The sequence below is a fragment of the Haliotis rubra genome, unplaced genomic scaffold (assembly GCF_003918875.1).
Source record: "Haliotis rubra isolate DU_JTF1 unplaced genomic scaffold, ASM391887v1 Scf1562, whole genome shotgun sequence".
Lineage (NCBI taxonomy): Eukaryota > Metazoa > Mollusca > Gastropoda > Lepetellida > Haliotidae > Haliotis > Haliotis rubra.
In genome coordinates this window covers 63,018-88,604 of record NW_025765517.1, presented here as the reverse complement: position 1 = coordinate 88,604, position 25,587 = coordinate 63,018, and the positions used below count along the sequence as shown (strand labels likewise).

Here is a 25,587-nt window from a genome sequence, read left to right as displayed (position 1 = left end):
CAGAGTCACGCACCTAATCGCCAGCACACAAAGTCAGACGCCTAGACCGCTCAGCCACCGCGGCTTCCACAAAAATGGAAGTGTTAATTGGCACGGCTCCCACGGCCGAAAGCTATGATATACACAATGCCATTTTAGATAGTGGTCAAATGTATCATATGTTATATTTGGGATTACACTTTCTTAGTAAGTACAGATTCTAGCACTTTTAGTACATGTTAATCCCTCTGTTGTTCCTCGCTTGGGTGAATCGTGATGTGTTTAGGAAAGTTGGCACACTGGGGATAAACCGTTTCTTCCCAGCTGTGGAATGTTTTGTTTCTGTTCCGAGGCTACAGCGGTTAATGCGCCATTTTGACGGATGACCGAAAGTAACGAGTGCGTGTTTACCTGTGTGAATTGTGAGACATATTTTGGGGAATACACGAATGTAATGAAAATATTTACACTAGCATGTCATTAGATAATGATATTGGTATTTCATACAACAGCCACGATGTCTACCTCCTATCGGAGTACTGGATACTAGTATTCGTCGACAGACAAGACCTACATTTGTCTAGTCTTGCAGTAGGTATATTAGCATTGTAGATAATCCTCCCAGAACACTCTACGTTCTTCAGTGTCACTCTGTTAAATCATGCCACAACAAGCGGCAACCCTTCAATGCAGAAACACCTCAAGTTGAAGCAGGGTTACCTACCTTCCTGTAGAAGAAGCAGCATATCTGCCTCCTCAGTCGCAGGCCGTACGCCTCGAAGTACATGAACACCCACACGCTCGCGTAGATGCTGTAGATAGCGATGATGATGCGAATGTCGACCTTGGTCGGAGAAGGTAGGCAGTCTGAAAGCACACCACACATGATAGTATTCAAAGATCATACAACATTCATGCCGACTGATACGATATTTACCATCCACAAACAGGTTCATGCACACAAAAGCAGGCACACACAGACAAGAACAGGCACCTACAGACATGAACAGGCACATACAGACACGAACAGGCAGAAACAGACACGAAAAGGCACATACAGACACGAACAGGCATACACACACGACCAGACACATACAGGCACATACAGATAGAAACAGACACGAACAGGCGCATACAGACACGAACAGGCACATACAGACACGAAAAGGCACATACACACACGAACAGGCATATACAGACACGAACAGGCACAAGCAGACACGAACAGGCATATACAGACACGAACAGGCACATACAGCCACGAACAGGCAGATACAGACACATACAGACACGAACAGGCACATACAGACGCAAGAAGGGACATACATACACAAACAGGCACATACAGACACGAACAGGCACAAACAGACACGAACAGCCACATACAGACTCATGCAGCCACATACAGACACATACAGACACAAGCAGCAACATAAGACACAAGCAGGCAAATACAGACACATGCATGTAGAAACAGACGCAGGCATGCACCTACAGACACAAACTGGCACTGACAGACACAAGCAGGCACACACAGACACATGCATGTATATACAGACACAAGCAGCCACGAGAACGGAAGGCATACAGGTACAAGCAGGCACACACAGACACATCCATGTAGATACAGACGCATGCAGCCACAACCAGGCACATACAGACACAATGAGGCACATACGGACACAAACAGGTACATACAGACACAAACAGGCACATACGGACACAAGCAGGCACATACAGAAACGTCAACTGTCCGTGTGAGGTCTTGGAACATGATGCTATGCCACTGACAAGCAGGCACGAACAGGCACATACAGACACGAACAGGCACATACAGATACGAACAGGCACATACAGACACGAACACAGACAGGCACATACAGACACGAACAGGCACATACAGACACATACAGACACGAACAGGCACATACACAATCAGCAACATAGAAACACAAGCAGGCACATACACACACGATCAGGCACATACAGACACTAACAGGCACAAACAGACACATACCGACACTAACAGGCAAACAGACACGAACAGGCACATACAGAGACAAACAGGCACATGCAGACACATACAGACACGAACAGGCACAAACACACATGAACAGCAACATACAGCCACGAACAGCCACATACAGACGCTGGCAGCCACATACAGACACAAGCAGGCACATACAGACACAAGCAGGCACATACAGGCACGAGAAGGCACATAAGGTACATGCAGGCACACAAAGACACATCCATGTAGATACAGACGCATGCAGCCACAACCAGGCACATACAGACACAAGCAGGCACATACAGACACAACTAGGCACATACAGACACAAACAGGCACATACGGATACAAGCAGGCACATACAGACACGTCAACTGTCCGTTTGAGGTTTTGGAACATGATGCTATGCCACTGATTGCTATCCCATTCCGCAGTTTAACATACTAGATTACCCTCCAAGAACTGGGTACCAAACCCATACTCAACGTTGGGACTCCACCTTGTTTCTATCTGCTAATGATCGTGACAACAAATACCATCAATTTACGTGCAATAGGAGTTTTCCATTCGACCACAACGGGAGTTCCTAAGGAAAAGTCCGTCAAGATCAAGACGAAAATTGTTAGATTATCCTGACACAAAAGCGAACAAGGACAAATAGTTGTTGACCCACCACCCAACTCAATGGTCAGACTACATTGAGAGCAAAACCTTGCATTTAGAAAAATTGTCACATACCTGCATTCGTGGTGAGATGATGAATTTCGTGCTTGGAGTTAAAACTAAAAAGAAAGAGTCGCACTATTTCGCTGATGAACCCTCGTCCTTCTACATTGATATTCACTCGATGCTTCCCTGAGATAGAAACAAAGAATTCTCACGTCACTACATTTTGATGACATGAACATGGTTGTATGATTTAACGAGAAGCTGTCACTACATATTGATGACATGAACATTGTGGTATGATTTACCGAGAAGCCGTCACTACATATTGATGACATGAACATGGTGGTATGATGTACCGAGGAGGTGATGCTACATATTGATGACATGAACATGGTGGTATGATGTACCGAGAAGCCGTCACTACATATTGATGACATGAACATGGTGGTATGATGTACCAAAGAGGCTGTCACTACATATTGATGACATGAACATGGCGGTATGATGTACCAGGAGGTGACACTACATATTGATGACATGAACATGGGGGTATGATGTACCAGGAGGTGACACTACATAATGATGACATGAACATGGTGGTATGATGTACCGAGAAGGTGACACTACATATTGATGACATGAACATGGTGGTATGATGTACCGAGGAGGCGTCACTACATATTGATGACATGAACATGGCGGTATGATGTACCGAGAAGCCGTCACTACATATTGATGACATGAACATGGCGGTATGATGTACCAGGGGGTGACACTACATGTTGATGACATGAACATGGTGGTATGATGTACCGAGAAGGCGTCACTATATATTGATGACATGAACATGGCGGTATGATGTACCAGGAGGTGACACTACATATTGATGACATGAACATGGCGGTATGATGTACCAGGAGGTGACACTACATATTGATGAGATGAACATGGTGGTATGATGTACCGAGAATGTGACACTACATATTGATGACATGAACATGGTGGTATGATGTACCAAGGAGGCATCACTACATATTGATGACATGAACATGGCGCTATGATGTACCAGGAGGCGACACTACATATTGATGACATGAACATTGTGGTATGATGTACCAGGAGGTGACACTACATATTGATGACATGAACATGGCGGTATGATGTACCGAGGAGGCGACACTACATATTGATGACATGAACGTGGCGGTATGATGTACCGACAAGGGGTCACTTGATATTGATCACAGGAACATGGTGGTATGATGTACCGAGAAGGCGTCACTACAAATTGATGATATGAACATGGCGGTATGATGTACCAGGAGGTGACACTACATATTGATGACATGAACATGGCGGCATGATGTACCAGGAGGTGACACTACATATTGATGTCATGAACATGGCGGTATGATGTACCAGGAGGTGACACTACATAATGATGACATGAATATGGAGGTATGATGTACCAGGAGGTGACACTACATATTGATGACATGAACATTGTGGTATGATGTACCGAGGAGGCGTCACTACATATTGATGACATGAACATGGTGGAATGATGTACCAGGATGCGTCACTACATATTGATGACATGAACATGGGGGTATGATGTACCAGGAGGTGACACTACATATTGATGACATTAACATGGCGGCATGATGTACCAGGAGGTGACACTACATATTGATGACATGAACATGGTGGTATGATGTACCAGGAGGTGACACTATATATTGATGACATGAACATGGTGGTATGATGTACCGAGAAGCCGTCACTACATAATGATGAGATGAACATGGTGGTATGATGTAGCAGAAGGTGACACTACATATTCATGACATGAACAAGGCGGTATGATGTACCGAGGAGCCGTCACTACATATTGATGACATGAACATGGTGGTATGATGTACCAGGAGGTGACACTACATATTGATGAGATGAACATGGCAGTATGATGTACCGAGGAGGTGACACTACATTTTGATGACATGAACGTGGCGGTATGATGTATGAGGAAGTGACACTACATATTGATGACAAGAACATGGCGGTATGACGTACCAGGAGGTGACACTACATATTGATGACATGAACATGGCGGTTTGATGTACTAGGAGGTGACACTACATATTGATGACATGAACATGGCGGTATGATGTACCAGGAGGTGACACTACATATTGATGACATGAACATGGAAGTATGATGTACATCGTAGTATGTGGGTAGCTCACCCTTCTGTGTGTAGTCAACCCTGCTGTTGCGTCGGATCACGTCTAGGACCCAGAACAGGAGGAAGTCCATCATTACGATGATGCCGGTAATGAGAGCCCGGAAAATCAACCGCACCGTCCCCTTCACCTGTAGATGAAATCACTCATCAACGTCAATTGTATGCATAATATGTTGTTTTTTTGGTCACCATCTGTGATTTAAAGGTAAGTGTGTTCACGTAGTCCTCCGAGCTTCTGCGAAACTGCCAGTGTCATACAATCTGAATATCATCAACCCTAAAGCCACCTTCGCTACAGATCTGTACACATCCTGATGGTGGTACAGATCTAGATACACACTGAAGGTGGTACAGATCTCTACACACCCAGATGGTGCTACAGGTCTCTACACACCCTGATGGTGGTACAGGTCTCTACACACCTTGGTGGTGGTACTAGTGTGACACATATTTCGAGATTGTTAACAAGATTCTAACATCCCACCAGTTTGGATTTTTCTGAGGCCATTAGTTTCCTTGAAGTCGGGTATATGACCTTCTTCTCCTCGATCTTCTTCAGGGGCAACAGCACTGCCTTTCCCTGGAACATGTTTGTGGAAATACAACTACGTCTACAACTGGATTTCATGTAACATATGCCATATTGTAACTTATAATGGCGTCTATATGTTGTGCCCATCAAATGGACAATGTGTTGTGAACATGTCAAGACTAATACAAGACAAATCTTATGGATAGCAACTTCTTGATTTATTTTACACAACGTTTCTGTGCTAGTTCTTGCTCCTTCGTCAGGTGGATAATGCTCTACAAGAACTAGCCCAGAAACGTTGTGTAAAATAAATCAAGAAGTTGTTATCCATAATATTTGTCTTGTATTACTACACCAACTTCTGAATGCCTTTGAAGAATTTCATGTCAAGACTGCTAAACTATATATGAATATAAGATAAAAGATATATGGATAAAAGGCTCTCAGGTCAACTCAGCTCAACACTGCTAGCCGTGCCCAATGTTCACTAACCGGTTGCTACAGGAGACATGGATGGAAGATGTGGTCACTCGGGTCAACAATGCTGACCGTGCCCCATATTCACTTACCTGTTGCTAACGCGATAATGATAGTAGCATGTCACAGGGGGTAAGCCCTGTCTATGCTCAACCTGGAAGTTGGTCGTCATCATCTACCATTTCCTCGATAGACAGTCGATCCCGGTAGAGAGTGAGTCCCAAACTTTGTAAGATTTTAATATTTGCAAGTAGTAAATGTTCATGGAATCGACTTGTTTTATAAGCTGAATGGTCATGGATTATAACACCCCTATCATTTGGCCATGACACATTATATTTTGTTTACATATGAAGCATTTCTTGATACGTCTTTCGGCGCGAATCAGGAAAGCCGAGAAATCGACCACTTTCGACTTCTGTACAACATACTCAAGAACATTCATTCCACGTATTGTGCAGTTTGAGGCTAAATGAGGTTGAGCATAGACAGGGCTTACCCTCTGTGTAAGTGGAAATTACCCAATAAATCATCACTTACCTTCTGCTGCCGACGGAAGTCGATATGGCGGAAGTACTTCGTTATGTAAACGTTGTCGTACTTGAAGTCTGTCAGATAATTCTTCTCGTACACGTAAGCTCTGTGAAATACAAGTTCGCTATAGCATCTTTACTACTTAACATCTGTTGCGTGATCACCAATGTCGTGTGAGATACGATGTAAGTATAAAAGTGATTTATCTCTTTCAGATTGTATTTATTCATTTGATCATATTTCATCATATTTCTGTTTGGCCGGACCACAGGTGTACCTAAACTATACATAACCACGTTTGGCCTGACCACAGGTGTACCTACATTTTACATGACCATGTTTGACCTGACCACAGGTATACTTACATTTTACAGGACCACGTTTGGCCTGACCACAGGTGTACCTACAATTTACTTGACCACGTTTGACCTGACCACAGGTGTACTTACCTTTTACAGGACCATGTTTGACCTGACTACAAGTGTACCTATATTTCACCTGACCACGTTTGACCTGACCACAGGTGTACTTACCTTTTACAGGACCACGTTTGACCTGACAACAGGTGTACCTACATTTTACACCAATACATTTACCACTTTTGTCTTCCTAACCATTTGTTTACCGACAGACATTGCTGTATCCCAGTTAAGCGCGGCAAGAGTTTGCAAGATAGATAGGTATATGCAGTGAATAACTTAAGACGCAAAATCTTCAAATCTCCACAATCTCATTAAATTTGGTTGTTGTGTTTCTGCTGTTGTTCGTGGTAGGTGTACATGTAGTGTAGAGAAGGCTTGTTGTGTTTCTGCTGTTGTTCGTGGTAGGTGTACATGTAGTGTAGAAAAGGCTTGTTGTGTTTCTGCTGTTGTTCGTGGTAGGTGTACATGTAGTGTAGAAAAGGCTTGTTGTGTTTCTGCTGTTGTTCGTGGTAGGTGTACATGTAGTGTAGAAAAGGCTTGTTGTGTTTCTGCTGTTGTTCGTGGTAGGTGTACATGTAGTGTAGAAAAGGCTTGTTGTGTTTGTGCTGTTGTTCGTGGTAGGTGTACATGTAGTGTAGAAAAGGCTTGTTGTGTTTGTGCTGTTGTTCGTGGTAGGTGTACGTGTAGTGTAGAAAAGGCTTGTGTGTACGTGTAGGTAAAAAGGCTTGTTGTGTTTGTGCTGTTGTTCGTGGTAGGTGTACGTGTAGTGTAGAAAAGGCTTGTTGTGTTTCTGCTGTTGTTCGTGGTAGGTGTACATGTAGTGTAGAGAAGGCTTGTTGTGTTTCTGCTGTTGTTCGTGGTAGGTGTACATGTAGTGTAGAGAAGGCTTGTTGTGTGTTCTGCTGTTGTTCGTGGTAGGTGTACATGTAGTGTAGAGAAGGCTTGTTGTGTTTCTGCTGTTGTTCGTGGTAGGTGTACATGTAGTGTAGAGAAGGCTTGTTGTGTTTCTGCTGTTGTTCGTGGTAGGTGTACATGTAGTGTAGAGAAGGCTTGTGTGTTTCTGCTGTTGTTCGTGGTAGGTGTACATGTAGTGTAGAGAAGGCTTGTTGTGTTTCTGCTGTTGTTCGTGGTAGGTGTACATGTAGTGTAGAAAAGGCTTGTTGTGTTTGTGCTGTTGTTCGTGGTAGGTGTACGTGTAGTGTAGAAAAGGCTTGTTGTGTTTCTGCTGTTGTTCGTGGTAGGTGTACGTGTAGTGTAGAAAAGGCTTGTTGTGTTTCTGCTGTTGTTCGTGGTAGGTGTACATGTAGTGTAGAGAAGGCTTGTTGTGTTTCTGCTGTTGTTCGTGGTAGGTGTACGTGTAGTGTAGAAAAGGCTTGTTGTGTTTGTGCTGTTGTTCGTGGTAGGTGTACATGTAGTGTAGAAAAGGCTTGTTGTGTTTGTGCTGTTGTTCGTGGTAGGTGTACGTGTAGTGTAGAAAAGGCTTGTTGTGTTTGTGCTGTTGTTCGTGGTAGGTGTACGTGTAGTGTAGAAAAGGCTTGTTGTGTTTCTGCTGTTGTTCGTGGTAGGTGTACATGTAGTGTAGAGAAGGCTTGTTGTGTTTCTGCTGTTGTTCGTGGTAGGTGTACATGTAGTGTAGAGAAGGCTTGTTGTGTTTCTGCTGTTGTTCGTGGTAGGTGTACATGTAGTGTAGAGAAGGCTTGTTGTGTTTCTGCTGTTGTTCGTGGTAGGTGTACATGTAGTGTAGAGAAGGCTTGTTGTGTTTCTGCTGTTGTTCGTGGTAGGTGTACATGTAGTGTAGAGAAGGCTTGTTGTGTTTCTGCTGTTGTTCGTGGTAGGTGTACATGTAGTGTAGAAAAGGCTTGTTGTGTTTCTGCTGTTGTTCGTGGTAGGTGTACATGTAGTGTAGAAAAGGCTTGTTGTGTTTGTGCTGTTGTTCGTGGTAGGTGTACGTGTAGTGTAGAAAAGGCTTGTTGTGTTTCTGCTGTTGTTCGTGGTAGGTGTACGTGTAGTGTAGAAAAGGCTTGTTGTGTTTCTGCTGTTGTTCGTGGTAGGTGTACATGTAGTGTAGAGAAGGCTTGTTGTGTTTCTGCTGTTGTTCGTGGTAGGTGTACATGTAGTGTAGAAAAGGCTTGTTGTGTTTCTGCTGTTGTTCGTGGTAGGTGTACATGTAGTGTAGAGAAGGCTTGTTGTGTTTCTGCTGTTGTTCGTGGTAGGTGTACATGTAGTGTAGAAAAGGCTTGTTAGGTGTCTTCCCTGGGCCTGCTTTCCCAACTTTGGTGTGATTCCGGTCTTTCTCAACTTGGTAAAAGGTGGTTTACCGAATAATTGAGCCGCGACTTGCCGCCAGATAGAAAACAGAGTATTTGGTTCATGTTAATGGTATCAACATTAAACAGATCTAGTTTTGCTGGTGTCAGGCTATGTATAGCTGATGTCAAACCAATGACTTACTAATGTCAGACCATGACCTACTGGTGTCAGACCATAACCTACTGGTGTCACATGTAACTTATTGATGTCAGACCGTGACCTACTGGTGTCAGACCGTTACCTACTGGTGTCAGACCATGACCTACTGGTGTCAGACCGTGACTTTCTGATGTCAGACTATAACTTACTGATGTCAGACCGTGACCTACTGGTGTCAGACCATGGCCTACTGATGTCAGACTATGACCTACTGGTGTCAGACTATGACCTACTGGTGTCAGACCGTGACTTACTGATGTCAGACTGTGACTTACTGATGTCACACCATGACTTACTGATGTCAGACCGTGACCTATTGATGTCAAACTATGACTGTACTATGACTTACTGATGTCAGACCGTGACCTACTGATGTCATGACCTACTGACCTATGACTTGACCTACTGATGTCAGACCATGACCTATGACTGACTGATATCAGACCGTGACCTACTGGTGTCAGACCATGACCTACTGATGTCACCACTGACCTAACTTACTGATGTCAGATCGTGACCTACTACTGGTGTCACACTGTACCTACTGATGTCAGACCATGACCTACTGGTGTCACACTATAACCTACTGATGTCAGATCGTAACCTACTGGTGTCACACTGCTGACCTACTGATGTCAGACCGTAACCTACTGGTGTCACACTATAACTTACTGATGTCAGACCACTGACCTACTGGTGTCACACTGTGACCTACTGATGTCAGATCCATGACCTACTGGTGTCACACTGGTGTCACACTACTGATGTCAGATCGTAACCTACTGGTGTCACACTGTGACCTACTGATGTCAGATCAGACCACACTGATGTCAGATCGTAACCTACTGGTGTCACACTATAACTTACTGATGTCAGATCGTAACCTACTGGTGTCACACTGTGACCTACTGATGTCAGACCATGACCTACTGGTGTCACACTATAACTTACTGATGTCAGATCGTAACCTACTGGTGTCACACTGTGACCTACTGATGTCAGACCATGACCTACTGGTGTCACAGATCGTAACCTACTGATGTCAGATGTCAGACCGACCTACTGGTGTCTACTGATGTCAGATCACCTATAACTTACTGGTGTCACACTGTGACCTACTGATGTCAGACCATGACCTACTGGTGTCACACTATAACTTACTGATGTCAGATCGTAACCTACTGGTGTCACACTGTGACCTACTGATGTCAGACCATGACCTACTGGTGTCACACTATAACTTACTGATGTCAGATCGTAACCTACTGGTGTCACACTGTGACCTACTGATGTCAGACCATGACCTACTGGTGTCACACTGTGACCGATCGTACTGATGTCAGACCATGACCTACTGGTGTCACACTATAACTTACTGATGTCAGATCGTAACCTACTGGTGTCACACTGTGACCTACTGATGTCAGACCATGACCTACTGGTGTCACACTATGACTTATTGGTGTCAGACCATGACTCACTGGTGTCAGGCCTTGACTTACTGGTGTGAGGCCATGACTTACTGGTGTCATACCGTGACCTACTGGTGTGAGGCCATGACTTACTGATGTCAGACCATGACTTACTGGTGTTTGACCATGACTTACTGGTGTATGACCATTACTTACTGGTGTATGACCAAGACTTACTGTTTCACACTATGACTGCCATGTGTCTGACCATGACTTACTGTTTCACTCTATGACTGCCATGTGTCTGACCATGACTTGTAGGTAAATGACATTTCTACTACACACCTGTAGAAAATGAAGAGAAACATGAAGGCGAGGATGCGCTGCAACAGTGTCATTACAAACTCCACTGCTTCGCGTTTCTGAGAAAATTCGTACACTGTCGCTTTCCGTGCTTCCTCCGCCCTCGTGTAGTCTATAGCCTCGGTGTCGGCCACCACCTGGGGGATTGAGAAACCATGCTGAGAATCCCTAAAACACCAAGGCAAAGCAATGAGTGTGACAACCTAATACAACCCGCCAGCCCAATCTCAGCCTTACCTCAACCTTTCTGTTCAAGACATGCCCATACTAATAAACGGGTTTTGTCGTGGCACACAAACATCTAAATATCCAGTAGAAAACAAGTGGGCCTTAATATACTGAACACTTCACTGGTAGGAAACGAGTGGGCCGTAATCTACTGAAGACTTCATTGGTAGGAAGCTAGTGGGCCATAATATTCTGAACACTTCCATGGTAGAAAACAAGTGGGCCGTTGGTGAGAAACCCATGTGAAAACAATGGTACGACACATGTGTGAGATCGATTTCTAATCCCGTGATTGGCTACTCCATGGTGATGACCTAGGGTCAGGTTATGACGGACTACTTTCCTGATTAATATTCATTGATAAGTTACTCGTGCTTCAATCGAACAAACCTGTTACTCGTGAAAAAATACCCCTTTACACCTACCTGTTATTTTCGGGATTGCAACATAAACAGGTATTCATACAATGAATCACAAGTAAAATACATATTACACGAATCTATTTATTTTCTTATTCCTTTTAGTAAAACTTTTGATTTCTAGTCATAAAATTCAAAAAGACTCGAACAATCAGTGATACCTATGTAAACTATTATGTGAAGATCACCGTTAGAGATAAGGCCCGGGATTCCCTACGAATATTCAAAATGTACAACATTGGTACTTTTACTGGAGAGATGCGACAAGTGCCATGTGTCGTCTTGCAAAAATACCACGATAACGTCAGTGCCTGTCCATTGTGGGATCGATTTGACTCATTGTTTCTTTGATGTATTGATGAAGATGACATTTTTCACTGATGAACATGATGAAGACCCACTTCCAGTTCCAAGATACTATTTGATTCCAATGTTATAAAATTCACTCATGACAATCAGAACCAAAAGACACTCGTTGAAACAATGTTCAACATGGAAAGTTTTGCAAGGCTTCATGAGTGCAAATTGCGGCACGTAATAAACCGAACACTTCACTGGTGGGAAACAAGTGGGCCGTAATAAACCGAACACTTCACTGGTAGAAACCAAGTGTGCCGTAATAAACCGAACACTTCACTGGTGGGAAACAAGTGGGCCGTAATAAACCGAACACTTCACTGGTAGAAACCAAGTGTGCCGTAATAAACCGAAAACTTCACTGGTGGGAAACAAGTGGGCCGTAATAAACCGAACACTTCACTGGTGGGAAACAACTGGGCCGTTATCTACTGAACACTTCACTGTCAGAATACAAGTGGGCCGTAATATACTGAACACTTCACTGGTGGGAAACAAGTGGGCCGTTATCTTCTGAACACTTCACTGTCAGAATACAAGTGGGCCGTAATATACTGAACACTTCACTGGTAGAAACAAGTGTGCCGTAATAAACCGAACACTTCACTGGTAGGAAGCTAGTTGGCCGTAATATACGGAACACTTCATTGGTAGAAAGCAAGAGGGCCGTAATATACTGAACACTTCATTGGTAGAAAGCAAGTAGGCCGTGATATACTGAACACTTCATTGGTAGAAAGCAAGAGGGCCGTAATATACTGAACACTTCATTGGTAGAAAGCAAGAGGGTCGTAATATACTGAACACTTCATTGGTAGAAAGCAAGAGGGCCGTAATATACTGAACACTTCATTGGTAGAAAGCAAGTAGGCCGTAATATACTGAACACTTCATTGGTAGAAAGCAAGTAGGCCGGAATATACTGAACACTTCATTGGTAGAAAGCAAGAGGGCCGTAATATACTGAACACTTCATTGGTAGAAAGCAAGAGGGTCCTAATATACTGAACACTTCATTGGTAGAAAGCAAGAGGGCCGTAATATACTGAACACTTCATTGGTAGAAAGCAAGTAGGCCGTAATATACTGAACACTTCATTGGTAGAAAGCAATTAGGCCGTAATATACTGAGCATTTCATTGGTGGCAAACAAATGGGTTGTAATGAACTGAAACAGTTCAATGGTAGAAAGCAAGAGGGCCGTAATATACTTTATTATCCAAAACTGTGTTCCACAGGAGATATCGCTTGTGTGAGATCAAACGATATCTCCTAGGAGATATCGTTTTGACAGTAGATTTTGTACAATGCCCTAACAATGCTATGATGTCATGTACTTGATGACGTCACAATGCTATGAAATCGCTGCACTGCAAGTCTAATGGCAGTACCATGTTCAGAGATGTACATTTTTCATTGAAAATTAATGAAGAGTGATTTTGGATGATAAATAGAATCTCACCCTCGTGTCTTCTGATATCAAATATATCAACACTCGTTGATAAAAGTAAAAATATCCTCGGCAAGCCTCGGATATTTGTAACTTTATCAACTCGTGTTGATATAATTGATATCAGAAGACACTTGGGTGAGATTCTCTATGAACACTTCATTGGTAGAAAGCAAGTAGGCCGTAATATACTGAGCATTTCATTGGTGGCAAACAAATGGGTTGTAATGAACTGAAACAGTTCACTGGTAGAAAGCAAGTAGGCCGTAATATACTGAACACTTCATTGGTAGAAAGCAAGAGGGCCGTAATATACTGAGCACTTCATTGGTAGAAAGCAAGTAGGCCGTAATATACTGAGCATTGGTGGCAAACAAATGGGTTGTAATGAACTGAAACACTTCACTGGTAGGAAGCTACTGGGCCGTGATCTACGGAACAGTTCATTGGTAGGAAGCCAGTGGGCCGCAATATACTGAACACTTCATTTGTACAAAAAAGTGGGCCGTAATATACTGAACACTTCATTTGTAGAAAACAAGAGGGCCGCAATATACTGAACACTCCATTTGTACAAAAAAGTGGGCCGTAATATACTGAACACTTCATTTGTAGAAAACAAGAGGGCCGTAATATGCTGAACACTACCTTTGTAGAAAACAAGAGGGCCGTAATATACTGAACACTTCATTTGTAGAGAACAAGAGGGCCATAATATACTGAACACTTCATTTGTAGAAAACGAGGGCCCGTAATATACTGAACACTTCATTTCTATACTGAACACTTCACCAGTAGGAAGCTATTGGGCCGTGATATATTGAACGCTTCACTAGTAGGAAGCTATTGGTCCGTGATATACTGAACATGTCACTGGTAGGAAACACGTTGGCCGTAATATCCCGAACACTTCACTGATATGAAGCTAGAGGGCTTTACATACGGAACATTTGATTGGAAGGAAACGAGTTGGCCTTATATACCGAACAGTTCACTAAAGTATTATGGAGGCATAGAAGCGTCTCCACATGGAATAAACATGATGGTTTCCTCAGCTACTATCGATCTTCTAACCTTATACTGCATATTGACGCTGAATCCCTGGTCCATGTTGTCTATCATGTCACGTGATGCCGAGTACGTCTCACCAACACCCGGATTGACGACCTTCATAGAGTTGCAGTCAAGGCCGATTGCTCCTGGCATGACTGCGGGGGGGAAAGGAGACGATGGCTTGACGACGCTTGGCAAGTATGATCAGATTGTGAGACGTTCGGGAAAGTTAGAGTATTGTCACTGATAAGAGAAGATACAAATGAGAAAGTTGTTGTACAGTCACTGATGTGTGAAGTCTGCGTTGATGGGTTGTTGTATGGTCACCGATGTGTGAAGTCTGACATGATGGGTTGTTGTATTGTCACCGATGTGTGAAGTTTAATATGATGGGTTGTTGTATTGTCACCGATGTGTTAAGTCTAAGATGATGTATTGTTGTATTGTCACCGATGTGTAAGGTCTGACATGATGGGTTGTTGTATTGTCACCGATGTGTGAAGTTTAATATGATGGGTTGTTGTATTGTCACCGATGTGTTAAGTCTAATATGATGTGTTGTTGTATTGTCACCGATGTGTGAAGTCTGAGTTGATGGGTTGTTGTATTGTCACCGATATTTGAAGTCTTAGATGATGTGTTGTTGTATTGTCACCGATGTGTGAAGTCTAAGATGATGTGTTGTTGTATTGTCACCGATGTGTGAAGTCTGACATGATGGGTTGTTGTATTGTCACCGATGTGTGAAGTTTAATATGATGGGTTGTTGTATTGTCACCGATGTGTTAAGTCTAAGATGATGTGTTGTTGTATTGTCACCGATGTGTGAAGTCTGACATGATGGGTTGTTGTATGGTCACCGATGTGTGAAGTTTAATATGATGGGTTGTTGTATTGTCACCGATGTGTTAAGTCTAAGATGATGTGTTGTTGTATTGTCACCGATGTGTGAAGTCTGAGTTGATGGGTTGTTGTATTGTCACCGATATTTGAAGTCTTAGATGATGTGTTGTTGTATTGTCACCGATGTGTGAAGTCTAAGATGATGTGTTGTTGTATGGTCACCGATGTGTTAAGTCTAAGATGATGTGTTGTTGTATGGTCACCGATGTGTGAAGTCTAAGATGATGTGTTGTTGTATTGTCACCGATGTGTGAAGTCTAAGATGATGGGTTGTTGTATGGTCACCGATATTTGAAGTCTTAGATGATGTGTTGTTGTATTGTCACCGATGTGTGAAGTCTAAGATGATGTGTTGTTGTATTGTCACCGATGTGTTAAGTCTAAGATGATGTGTTGTTGTATGGTCACCGATGTGTGAAGTGTAAGATGATGTGTTGTTGTATTGTCACCGATGTGTGAAGTCTAAGATGATGGGTTGTTGTATGGTCACCGATGTGTTAAGTCTAAGATGATGTGTTGTTGTATTGTCACCGATGTGTGAAGTCTAAGATGATGGGTTGTTGTATGGTCACCGATGTGTGAAGTCTAAGATGATGTGTTGATGTATTGTCACCGATGTGTGAAGTCTAAGATGATGTGTTGTTGTATTGTTACCGATATGTGAAGTCTAAGATGATGTGTTGTTGCATTGTCACCGATGTGTGAAGTCTAAGATGATGAGTTATTGTATTGTCACCGATGTGTTAAGTCTAAGATGATGTGTTGTTGTATTGTCACCGATGTGTGAAGTCTAAGATGATGTGTTGTTGTATGGTCACCGATGCGGGAAGCCTAAGATGATGTGTTGTTGTATTGTCACCGATGTGTGAAGTCTAAGATGATGTGTTGTTGTATGGTCACCGATGTGTGAAGTCTAAGATGATGTGTTGTTGTATTGTCACCGATGTGTGAAGTCTAAGATGATGTGTTGTTATATTGTCACCGATGTGTGAAGTCTAAGATGATGGGTTGTTGTATGGTCACCGATGTGTTAAGTCTAAGATGATGTGTTGTTGTATTGTCACCGATGTGTGAAGTCTAAGATGATCGGTTGTTGTATGGTCACCGATGTGTGAAGTCTAAGATGATGTGATGTTGTATGGTTACCGATGTGTGAAGTCTAAGTTGATGGGTTGTTGTATTGTCACCGATGTGTGAAGTCTGAGATGATGTGTTGTTGTATTGTCACCGATGTGTGAAGTCTAAGATGATGTGTTGTTGTATGGTCACCGATGTGTTAAGTCTAAGATGATGTGTTGTTGTATTGTCACCGATGTGTGAAGTCTAAGACGATGGGTTGTTGTATTGTCACCGATGTGTTAAGTCTAAGATGATGTGTTGTTGTATGGTCACCGATGTGTGAAGTCTGACTTGATGGGTTGTTGTTTGGTCACCATTGTGTGAAGTCTAAGATGATGTGTTGTTGTATGGTCACCGATGTGTGAAGTCTGACTTGATGGGTTGTTGTTTTGTCACCATTGTGTGAAGTATAAGATGATGTGTTGTTGTATGGTCACCGATGTGTAAAGTCTAAGATGATGTGTTGTTGTATTGTCACCAATGTTTGAAGTCTAAGATGATGTGTTGTTGTATGGTCACCGATGTGTTAAGTCTAAGATGGTGTGTTGTTGTATGGTCACCGATGTGTGAAGTCTAAGATGATGTGTTGTTGTATGGTCACCGATGTGTGAAGTCTAAGATGATGTGTTGTTGTATTGTCACCGATGTGTGAAGTCTAAGATGATGTGTTGTTGTATTGTCACCGATGTGTGAAGTCTAAGATGATGGGTTGTTGTATGGTCACCGATGTGTTAACTCTAAGATGATGTGTTGTTGTATGGTCACCGATGTGTGAAGTCTAAGATGATGTGTTGATGTATTGTCACCGATGTGTGAAGTCTAAGATGATGTGTTGTTGTATTGTCACCGATGTGTTATGTCTAAGATGATGGGTTGTTGTATGGTCACCGATGTGTTAAGTCTAAGATGATGTGTTGTTGTATTGTCACCGATGTGTTATGTCTAAGATGATCGGTTGTTGTATGGTCACCGATGTGTGAAGTCTAAGATGATGTGATGTTGTATGGTTACCGATGTGTGAAGTCTGAGTTGATGGGTTGTTTTATTGTCACCGATGTGTTGAGTCTAAGATGATGTGTTGTTGTATTGTCACCGATGTGTGAAGTCTAAGATGATGGGTTGTTGTATTGTCACCGATGTGTTAAGTCTAAGATGATGTGTTGTTGTATTGTCACCGATGTGTGAAGTCTAAGATGATGTGTTGTTGTATTGTCACCGATGTGTGAAGTCTAAGATGATGTGTTGTTGTATGGTCACCGATGTGTGAAGTCTAAGATGATGTGTTGTTGTATTGTCACCGATGTGTGAAGTCTAAGATGATGTGTTGTTGTATTGTCACCGATGTGTGAAGTCTAAGATGATGTGTTGTTGTATTGTCACCGATGTGTGAAGTCTAAGATGATGTGTTGTTGTATGGTCACCGATGTGTTAAGTCTAAGATGATGTTGTATGGTTGTATGGTCACCGATGTGTTGAAGTCACCGATAAGATGATGTGTTTGTTGTATGGTCACCGATGTGTTAAGTCTAAGATGATGTGTTGTTGTATGGTCACCGATTAGTGTGAAGTCTAAGATGATGTGTTGTTGTATGGTCACCGATGTGTGAAGTCTAAGATGATGTGTTGTTGTATGGTCACCGATGTGTTAAGTCTAAGATGATGTGTTGTTGTATTGTCACCGATGTGTGAAGTCTAAGATGATGTGGTTGTTGTATGGTCACCGATGTGTGAAGTCTAAGATGATGTGTTGTTGTATTGTCACCGATGTGTGAAGTCTAAGATGATGTGTTGTTGTATGGTCACCGATGTGTGAAGTCTAAGATGATGTGTTGTTGTATTGTCACCGATGTGTGAAGTCTAAGATGATGTGTTGTTGTATTGTCACCGATGTGTGAAGTCTAAGATGATGTGTTGTTGTATGGTCACCGATGTGTTAAGTCTAAGATGATGTGTTGTTGTATGGTCACCGATGTGTGAAGTCTAAGATGATGTGTTGTTGTATGGTCACCGATGTGTTAAGTCTAAGATGATGTGTTGTTGTATGGTCACCGATGTGTTAAGTCTAAGATGATGTGTTGTTGTATGGTCACCGATGTGTGAAGTCTAAGATGATGTGTTGTTGTATGGTCACCGATGTGTTAAGTCTAAGATGATGTGTTGTTGTATGGTCACCGATGTGTGAAGTCTAAGATGATGTGTTGTTGTATGGTCACCGATGTGTGAAGTCTAAGATGATGTGTTGTTGTATGGTCACCGATGTGTGAAGTCTAAGATGATGTGTTGTTGTATTGTCACCGATGTGTTAAGTCTAAGATGATGTTGTTGTATTGTCACCGATGTGTTAAGTCTAAGATGATGTGTTGTTGTATGGTCACCGATGTGTGAAGTCTAAGATGATGTGTTGTTGTATTGTCACCGATGTGTTAAGTCTAAGATGATCGGTTGTTGTATGGTCACCGATGTGTGAAGTCTAAGATGATGTGTTGTTGTATTGTCACCGATGTGTGAAGTCTAAGATGATGTGTTGTTGTATTGTCACCGATGTGTGAAGTCTAAGATGATGTGTTGTTGTATGGTCACCGATGTGTGAAGTCTGAGATGATGGGTTGTTGTATTGTCACCGATGTGTTGAGTCTAAGATGATGTGTTGTTGTATGGTCACCGATGTGTGAAGTCTAAGATGATGGGTTGTTGTATTGTCACCGATGTGTGAAGTCTAAGATGATGTGTTGTTGTATTGTCACCGATGTGTGAAGTCTAAGACGATGGGTTGTTGTATTGTCACCGATGTGTTAAGTCTAAGATGATGTGTTGTTGTATGGTCACCGATGTGTGAAGTCTAAGATGATGTGTTGTTGTATTGTCACCGATGTGTGAAGTCTAAGATGATGTGTTGTTGTATGGTCACCGATGTGTGAAGTCTAAGATGATGGGTTGTTGTATTGTCACCGATGTGTGAAGTCTGACTTGATGGGTTGTTGTATGGTCACCATTGTGTGAAGTCTAAGAGGATGTGTTGTTGTATTGTCACCGATGTGTGAAGTCTAAGATGATGTTTGTTGTATTGTCACCGATGTGTGAAGTCTAAGATGATGTGTTGTTGTATTGTCACCAATGTTTGAAGTCTTAAGATGATGTGTTGTTGTATAGTCACCGATGTGTTAAGTCTAAGATGGTGTGTTGTTGTATGGTCACCGATGTGTGAAGTCTAAGATGATGTGTTGTTGTATGGTCACCGATGTGTGAAGTCAAAGATGATGAGTTGTTGTATTGTCACCGATGTGTGAAGTCTAAGATGATGTGTTGTTGTATGGTCACCGATGTGTGAAGTCTAAGATGATGTGTTGTTGTATTGTCACCGATGTGTGAAGTCTAAGATGATCGGTTGTTGTATGGTCACCGATGTGTGAAGTCTAAGATGATGTGTTGTTGTATTGTCACCGATGTGTGAAGTCTAAGATGATGTGTTGTTGTATTGTCACCGATGTAAAAAGTCTAAGATGATCGGTTGCTGTATGGTCACCGATGTGTGAAGTCTGAGTTGATGGGTTGTTGTATTGTCACCGATGTGTGAAGTCTAAGATGATGTGTTGTTGTATTGTCACCGATGTGTGAAGTCTAAGACGATGGGTTGTTGTATTGTCACCGATGTGTTAAGTCTGACTTGATGGGTTCTTGTATGGTCACCGATGTGTGAAGTCTAAGATGATGTGTTGTTGTATGGTCACCGATGTGTGAAGTCTGACTTGATGGGTTGTTGTATGGTCACCATTGTGTGAAGTCTAAGAGGATGTGTTGTTGTATTGTCACCGATGTGTGAAGTCTAAGATGATGTGTTGTTGTATTGTCACCGATGTGTGAAGTCTAAGATGATGTGTTGTTGTACTGTCACCGATGTGTTAAGTCTAAGATGATGTGTTGTTGTACTGTCACCGATGTGTTAAGTCTAAGATGATGTGTTGTTGTATTGTCACCGATGTGTGAAGTCTAAGATGATGTGTTGTTGTACTGTCACCGATGTGTTAAGTCTAAGATGATGTGTTGTTGTATTGTCACCGATGTGTGAAGTCTAAGATGATGTGCTGTTGTATTGTCACCGATGTGTGAAGTCTGAGTTGATGGGTTGTTGTTTGGTCACCGATGTGTGAAGTCTAAGATGATGTGTTGTTGTATTGTCACCGATGTGTGAAGTCAAATATGATGGGTTGTTGTATGGTCACCGATGTGTGAAGTCTGAGTTGATGGGTTGTTGTATTGTCACCGATGTGTTAAGTCTAAGATGATGTGTTGTTGTATGGTCACCGATGTGTGAAGTCTGACTTGATGGGTTCTTGTATGGTCACCGATGTGTGAAGTCTAAGATGATGTGTTTCTGCATTGTCACCGATGTGTGAAGTCTAAGATGATGTGTTGTTGTATTGTCACCGATGTGTTAAGTCTAAGATGATGTGTTGTTGTACTGTCACCGATGTGTTAAGTCTAAGATGATGTGTTGTTGTATGGTCACCGATGTGTGAAGTCTAAGATGATGTGTTGTTGTATTGTCACCGATGTGTGAAGTCTAAGATGATGTGCTGTTGTATTGTCACCGATGTGTGAAGTCTGAGTTGATGGGTTGTTGTTTGGTCACCGATGTGTTAAGTCTAAGATGATGTGTTGTTGTATTGTCACCGATGTGTGAAGTCAAATATGATGGGTTGTTGTATGGTCACCTATGTGTGAAGTCTGAGTTGATGGGTTGTTGTATTGTCACCGATGTGTGAAGTTTGACTTGATGGGTTGTTGTATGGTCACCGATGTGTGAAGTCTAAGATGATGAGTTGTTGTATTGTCACCGATGTGTGAAGTCTAAGATGATGTGTTGTTGTATTGTCACCGATGTGTGAAGTCTGAGATGATGTGTTGTTGTATGGTCACCGATGCGGGAAGCCTAAGATGATGTGTTGTTGTATGGTAATAATAATAATAAATAAAATGCAGATTTCTTCATGCGCCTTTTCCACGTCAGCAGATATGCTCAAGGCGCAACAATGACAGATTAAAAGAGTCTCCCATATTTATACAGCAATATGTACACTTCCAAAATAGAGTTCCTAATAATACATTGAAAACAGGTATGTTTTGAGTCCTGACTTGAATGTGGCAATACTATCAGAAACTTTCAGATCGTATGGGAGTGAATTCCACAAGGTTGGGGCTGCATATGAAAAAGTCCGGTTTCCAAAAGTTTTAAGCTTGAAGTTTGGCACGAACAGAAACTCCTGATTGGATGATCGAAGGCAGCGCTTGTTTGAGTAAGGAGTAAGCAGGTCAGAGAGATATGGGGGAGCAAGTCCGTGACGGGCCATGTAGGTCAAGCAGAGGATTTTGTAGTCGCTTCTTGCCTTGATGGGGAGCCAGTGCAACTGTTTAAGAACAGGTGTGATGTGGCCATGTTTGGGAATGCGACTGATAATACGTGCGGACGTGTTCTGCCCCTTCTGTAACTTATCCAATGGCCTCTGACTGATCCCAAACAACAAGCTGTTGCAGTAGTCGAGCCTTGAAATCACAAGCGCCCGAACTAAGGCATGGGTGGCTTCAGCTGTAAGATATTGACGGATGTTGCTGATGGAGCGAAGATGGAAATAGCAAGTCTTACAGATGTTGTTCACCTGCGTTTCCATTGACAGTGATGTATCAAAGTCACCGATGGTCACCGATGGTCACCGATGTGTGAAGTCAAAGATGATGTGTTGTTGTATGGTCACCGATGGGTGAAGTCTAAGATGATGAGTTATTGTATTGTCACCGATGTGTGAAGTCTAAGATGATGTGTTGTTGTATGGTCACCTATGTGTGAAGTCTGAGTTGATGGGTTGTTGTATGGTCACCGATGTGTGAAGTCTAAGATGATATATTGTTGTATGGTCACCGATGTGTTAAGTCTAAGATGATGGGTTGTTGTATTGTCACCGATGTGTGAAGTCTAAGATGATGTGTTGTTGTATGGTCACCGATGTGTTAAGTCTAAGATGATGTGTTGTTGTATGGTCACCGATGTGTTAGTCTAAGATGATGTGTTGTTGTATGGTCACCGATGTGTTAAGTCTAAGATGATGTGTTGTTGTATTGTCACCGATGTGTTAAGTCTAAGATGATGTGTTGTTGTATGGTCACCGATGTGTGAAGTCTAAGATGATGTGTTGTTGTATGGTCACCGATGTGTTAAGTCTAAGATGGTGTGTTGTTGTATGGTCACCGATGTGTGAAGTCTAAGATGATGTGTTGTTGTATGGTCACCGATGTGTTAAGTCTAAGATGATGTGTGTTGTTGTATGGTCACCGATGTGTTAAGTCTAAGATGATGTGTTGTTGTATGGTCACCGATGTGTGAAGTCTAAGATGATGTGTTGTTGTATGGTCACCGATGTGTTAAGTCTAAGATGATGTGTTGTTGTATGGTCACCGATGTGTGAAGTCTAAGATGATGTGTTGTTGTATGGTCACCGATGTGTTAAGTCTAAGATGATGTGTTGTTGTATGGTCACCGATGTGTGAAGTCTAAGATGATGTGTTGTTGTATGGTCACCGATGTGTGAAGTCTAAGATGATGTGTTGTTGTATGGTCACCGATGTGTTAAGTCTAAGATGATGTGTTGTTGTATGGTCACCGATGTGTGAAGTCTAAGATGATGTGTTGTTGTATGGTCACCGATGTGTTAAGTCTAAGATGGTGTGTTGTTGTATGGTCACCGATGTGTGAAGTCTAAGATGATGTGTTGTTGTATGGTCACCGATGTGTGAAGTCTAAGATGATGTGTTGTTGTATGGTCACCGATGTGTTAAGTCTAAGATGATGTGTTGTTGTATGGTCACCGATGTGTTAAGTCTAAGATGATGTGTTGTTGTATGGTCACCGATGCGGGAAGCCTAAGATGATGTGTTGTTGTATGGTCACCGATGTGCGAAGTCAAAGATCATGCGTTGTTGTATGGTCACCGATGTGTGAAGTCTAAGATGATGTGTTGTTGTATTGTCACCGATGTGTGAAGTCAAAGATGATGAGTTATTGTATTGTCACCGATGTGTTAAGTCTAAGATGATGTGTTGTTGTATGGTCACCGATGTGTGAAGTCTAAGATGATGTGTTGTTGTATTGTCACCGATGTGTTAAGTCTAAGATGATCGGTTGTTGTATGGTCACCGATGTGTGAAGTCTAAGATGATGTGTCTATGTTGTATTGTCACCGATGTGTGAAGTCTAAGATGATGTGTTGTTGTATTGTCACCGATGTGTGAAGTCTAAGATGATGTGATGTTGTATGGTCACCGATGTGTGAAGTCTGAGTTGATGGGTTGTTGTATTGTCACCGATGTGTTGAGTCTAAGATGATGTGTTGTTGTATGGTCACCGATGTGTGAAGTCTGAGTTGATGGGTTGTTGTATTGTCACCGATGTGTGAAGTCTAAGATGATGTGTTGTTGTATTGTCACCGATGTGTGAAGTCTAAGACGATGGGTTGTTGTATTGTCACCGATGTGTTAAGTCTGACTTGATGGGTTCTTGTATGGTCACCGATGTGTGAAGTCTAAGATGATGTGTTTCTGCATTGTCACCGATGTGTGAAGTCTAAGATGATGTGTTGTTGTATGGTCACCGATGTGTGAAGTCTGAGTTGATGGGTTGTTTTATTGTCACCGATGTGTGAAGTCTAAGATGATGTGTTGTTGTATGGTCACCTATGTGTGAAGTCTGACTTGATGGGTTGTTGTATTGTCACCGATGTGTGAAGTCTAAGATGATGTGTTGTTGTATGGTCACCGATGTGTGAAGTCTGACTTGATGGGTTGTTTTATTGTCACCTATGTGAAGTCTGAGTTGATGGGTTGTTGTATTGTCACCGATGTGTGAAGTCTAAGATGATGTGTTGTTGTATGGTCACCGATGTGTGAAGTCTGCATTGATGGGTTGTTTTATTGTCACCGATGTGTGAAGTCTAAGATGATGTGTTGTTGTATGGTCACCGATGTGTGAAGTCTAAGACGATGGGTTGTTGTATTGTCACCGATGTGTTAAGTCTGACTTGATGGGTTCTTGTATGGTCACCGATGTGTGAAGTCTAAGATGATGTGTTTCTGCATTGTCACCGATGTGTGAAGTCTAAGATGATGTGTTGTTGTATGGTTACCGATGTGTGAAGTCTGAGTTGATGGGTTGTTTTATTGTCACCGATGTGTGAAGTCTAAGATGATGTGTTGTTGTATGGTCACCTATGTGTGAAGTCTGACTTGATGGGTTGTTTTATTGTCACCGATGTGTGAAGTCTAAGATGATGTGTTGTTGTATGGTCACCTATGTGTGAAGTCTGACTTGATGGGTTGTTTTATTGTCACCTATGTGTGAAGTCTGAGTTGATGGGTTGTTTTATTGTCACCGATGTGTGAAGTCTAAGATGATGTGTTGTTGTATGGTCACCTATGTGAAGTCTGACTTGATGGGTTGTTTTATTGTCACCTATGTGTGAAGTCTGAGTTGATGGGTTGTTTTATTGTCACCGATGTGTGAAGTCTAAGATGATGTGTTGTTTTATGGTCACCGATGTGTGAAGTCTGACTTGATGGGTTGTTGTATGGTCACCATTGTGTGAAGTCTAAGAGGATGTGTTGTTGTATTGTCACCGATGTGTGAAGTCTAAGATGTGTTGTTGTATTGTCACCGATGTGTGAAGTCTAAGATGATGTGTTGTTGTATTGTCACCAATGTTTGAAGTTTAAGATGATGTGTTGTTGTATAGTCACCGATGTGTTACGTCTAAGATGGTGTGTTGTTGTATGGTCACCGATGTGTGAAGACTGAGTTGATGTGTTGTTGTATGGTCACCGATGTGTGAAGTCAAAGATGATGAGTTATTGTATTGTCACCGATGTGTTAAGTCTAAGATGATGTGTTGTTGTATGGTCAC

General features: G+C 42.2%; 1 protein-coding gene across 1 annotated transcript in view; it reads right to left on the bottom strand.

The window, feature by feature from the left end:
- Window positions 1–25,587, bottom strand: part of LOC124270980 (E3 ubiquitin-protein ligase DCST1-like) — a 78,875-nt gene that overhangs the window by 12,239 nt on the left and 41,049 nt on the right. Inside the window, exons 8-14 of the mRNA XM_046706051.1 lie at window positions 14,642–14,775; window positions 11,096–11,250; window positions 6,454–6,553; window positions 5,389–5,484; window positions 4,906–5,032; window positions 2,729–2,845; window positions 704–846 (exon numbers count right to left, since the gene is read on the bottom strand). Coding sequence (XP_046562007.1) covers window positions 704–846; window positions 2,729–2,845; window positions 4,906–5,032; window positions 5,389–5,484; window positions 6,454–6,553; window positions 11,096–11,250; window positions 14,642–14,775 — 872 coding nt within the window. The remainder of the gene's footprint in view (window positions 1–703; window positions 847–2,728; window positions 2,846–4,905; window positions 5,033–5,388; window positions 5,485–6,453; window positions 6,554–11,095; window positions 11,251–14,641; window positions 14,776–25,587) is intronic.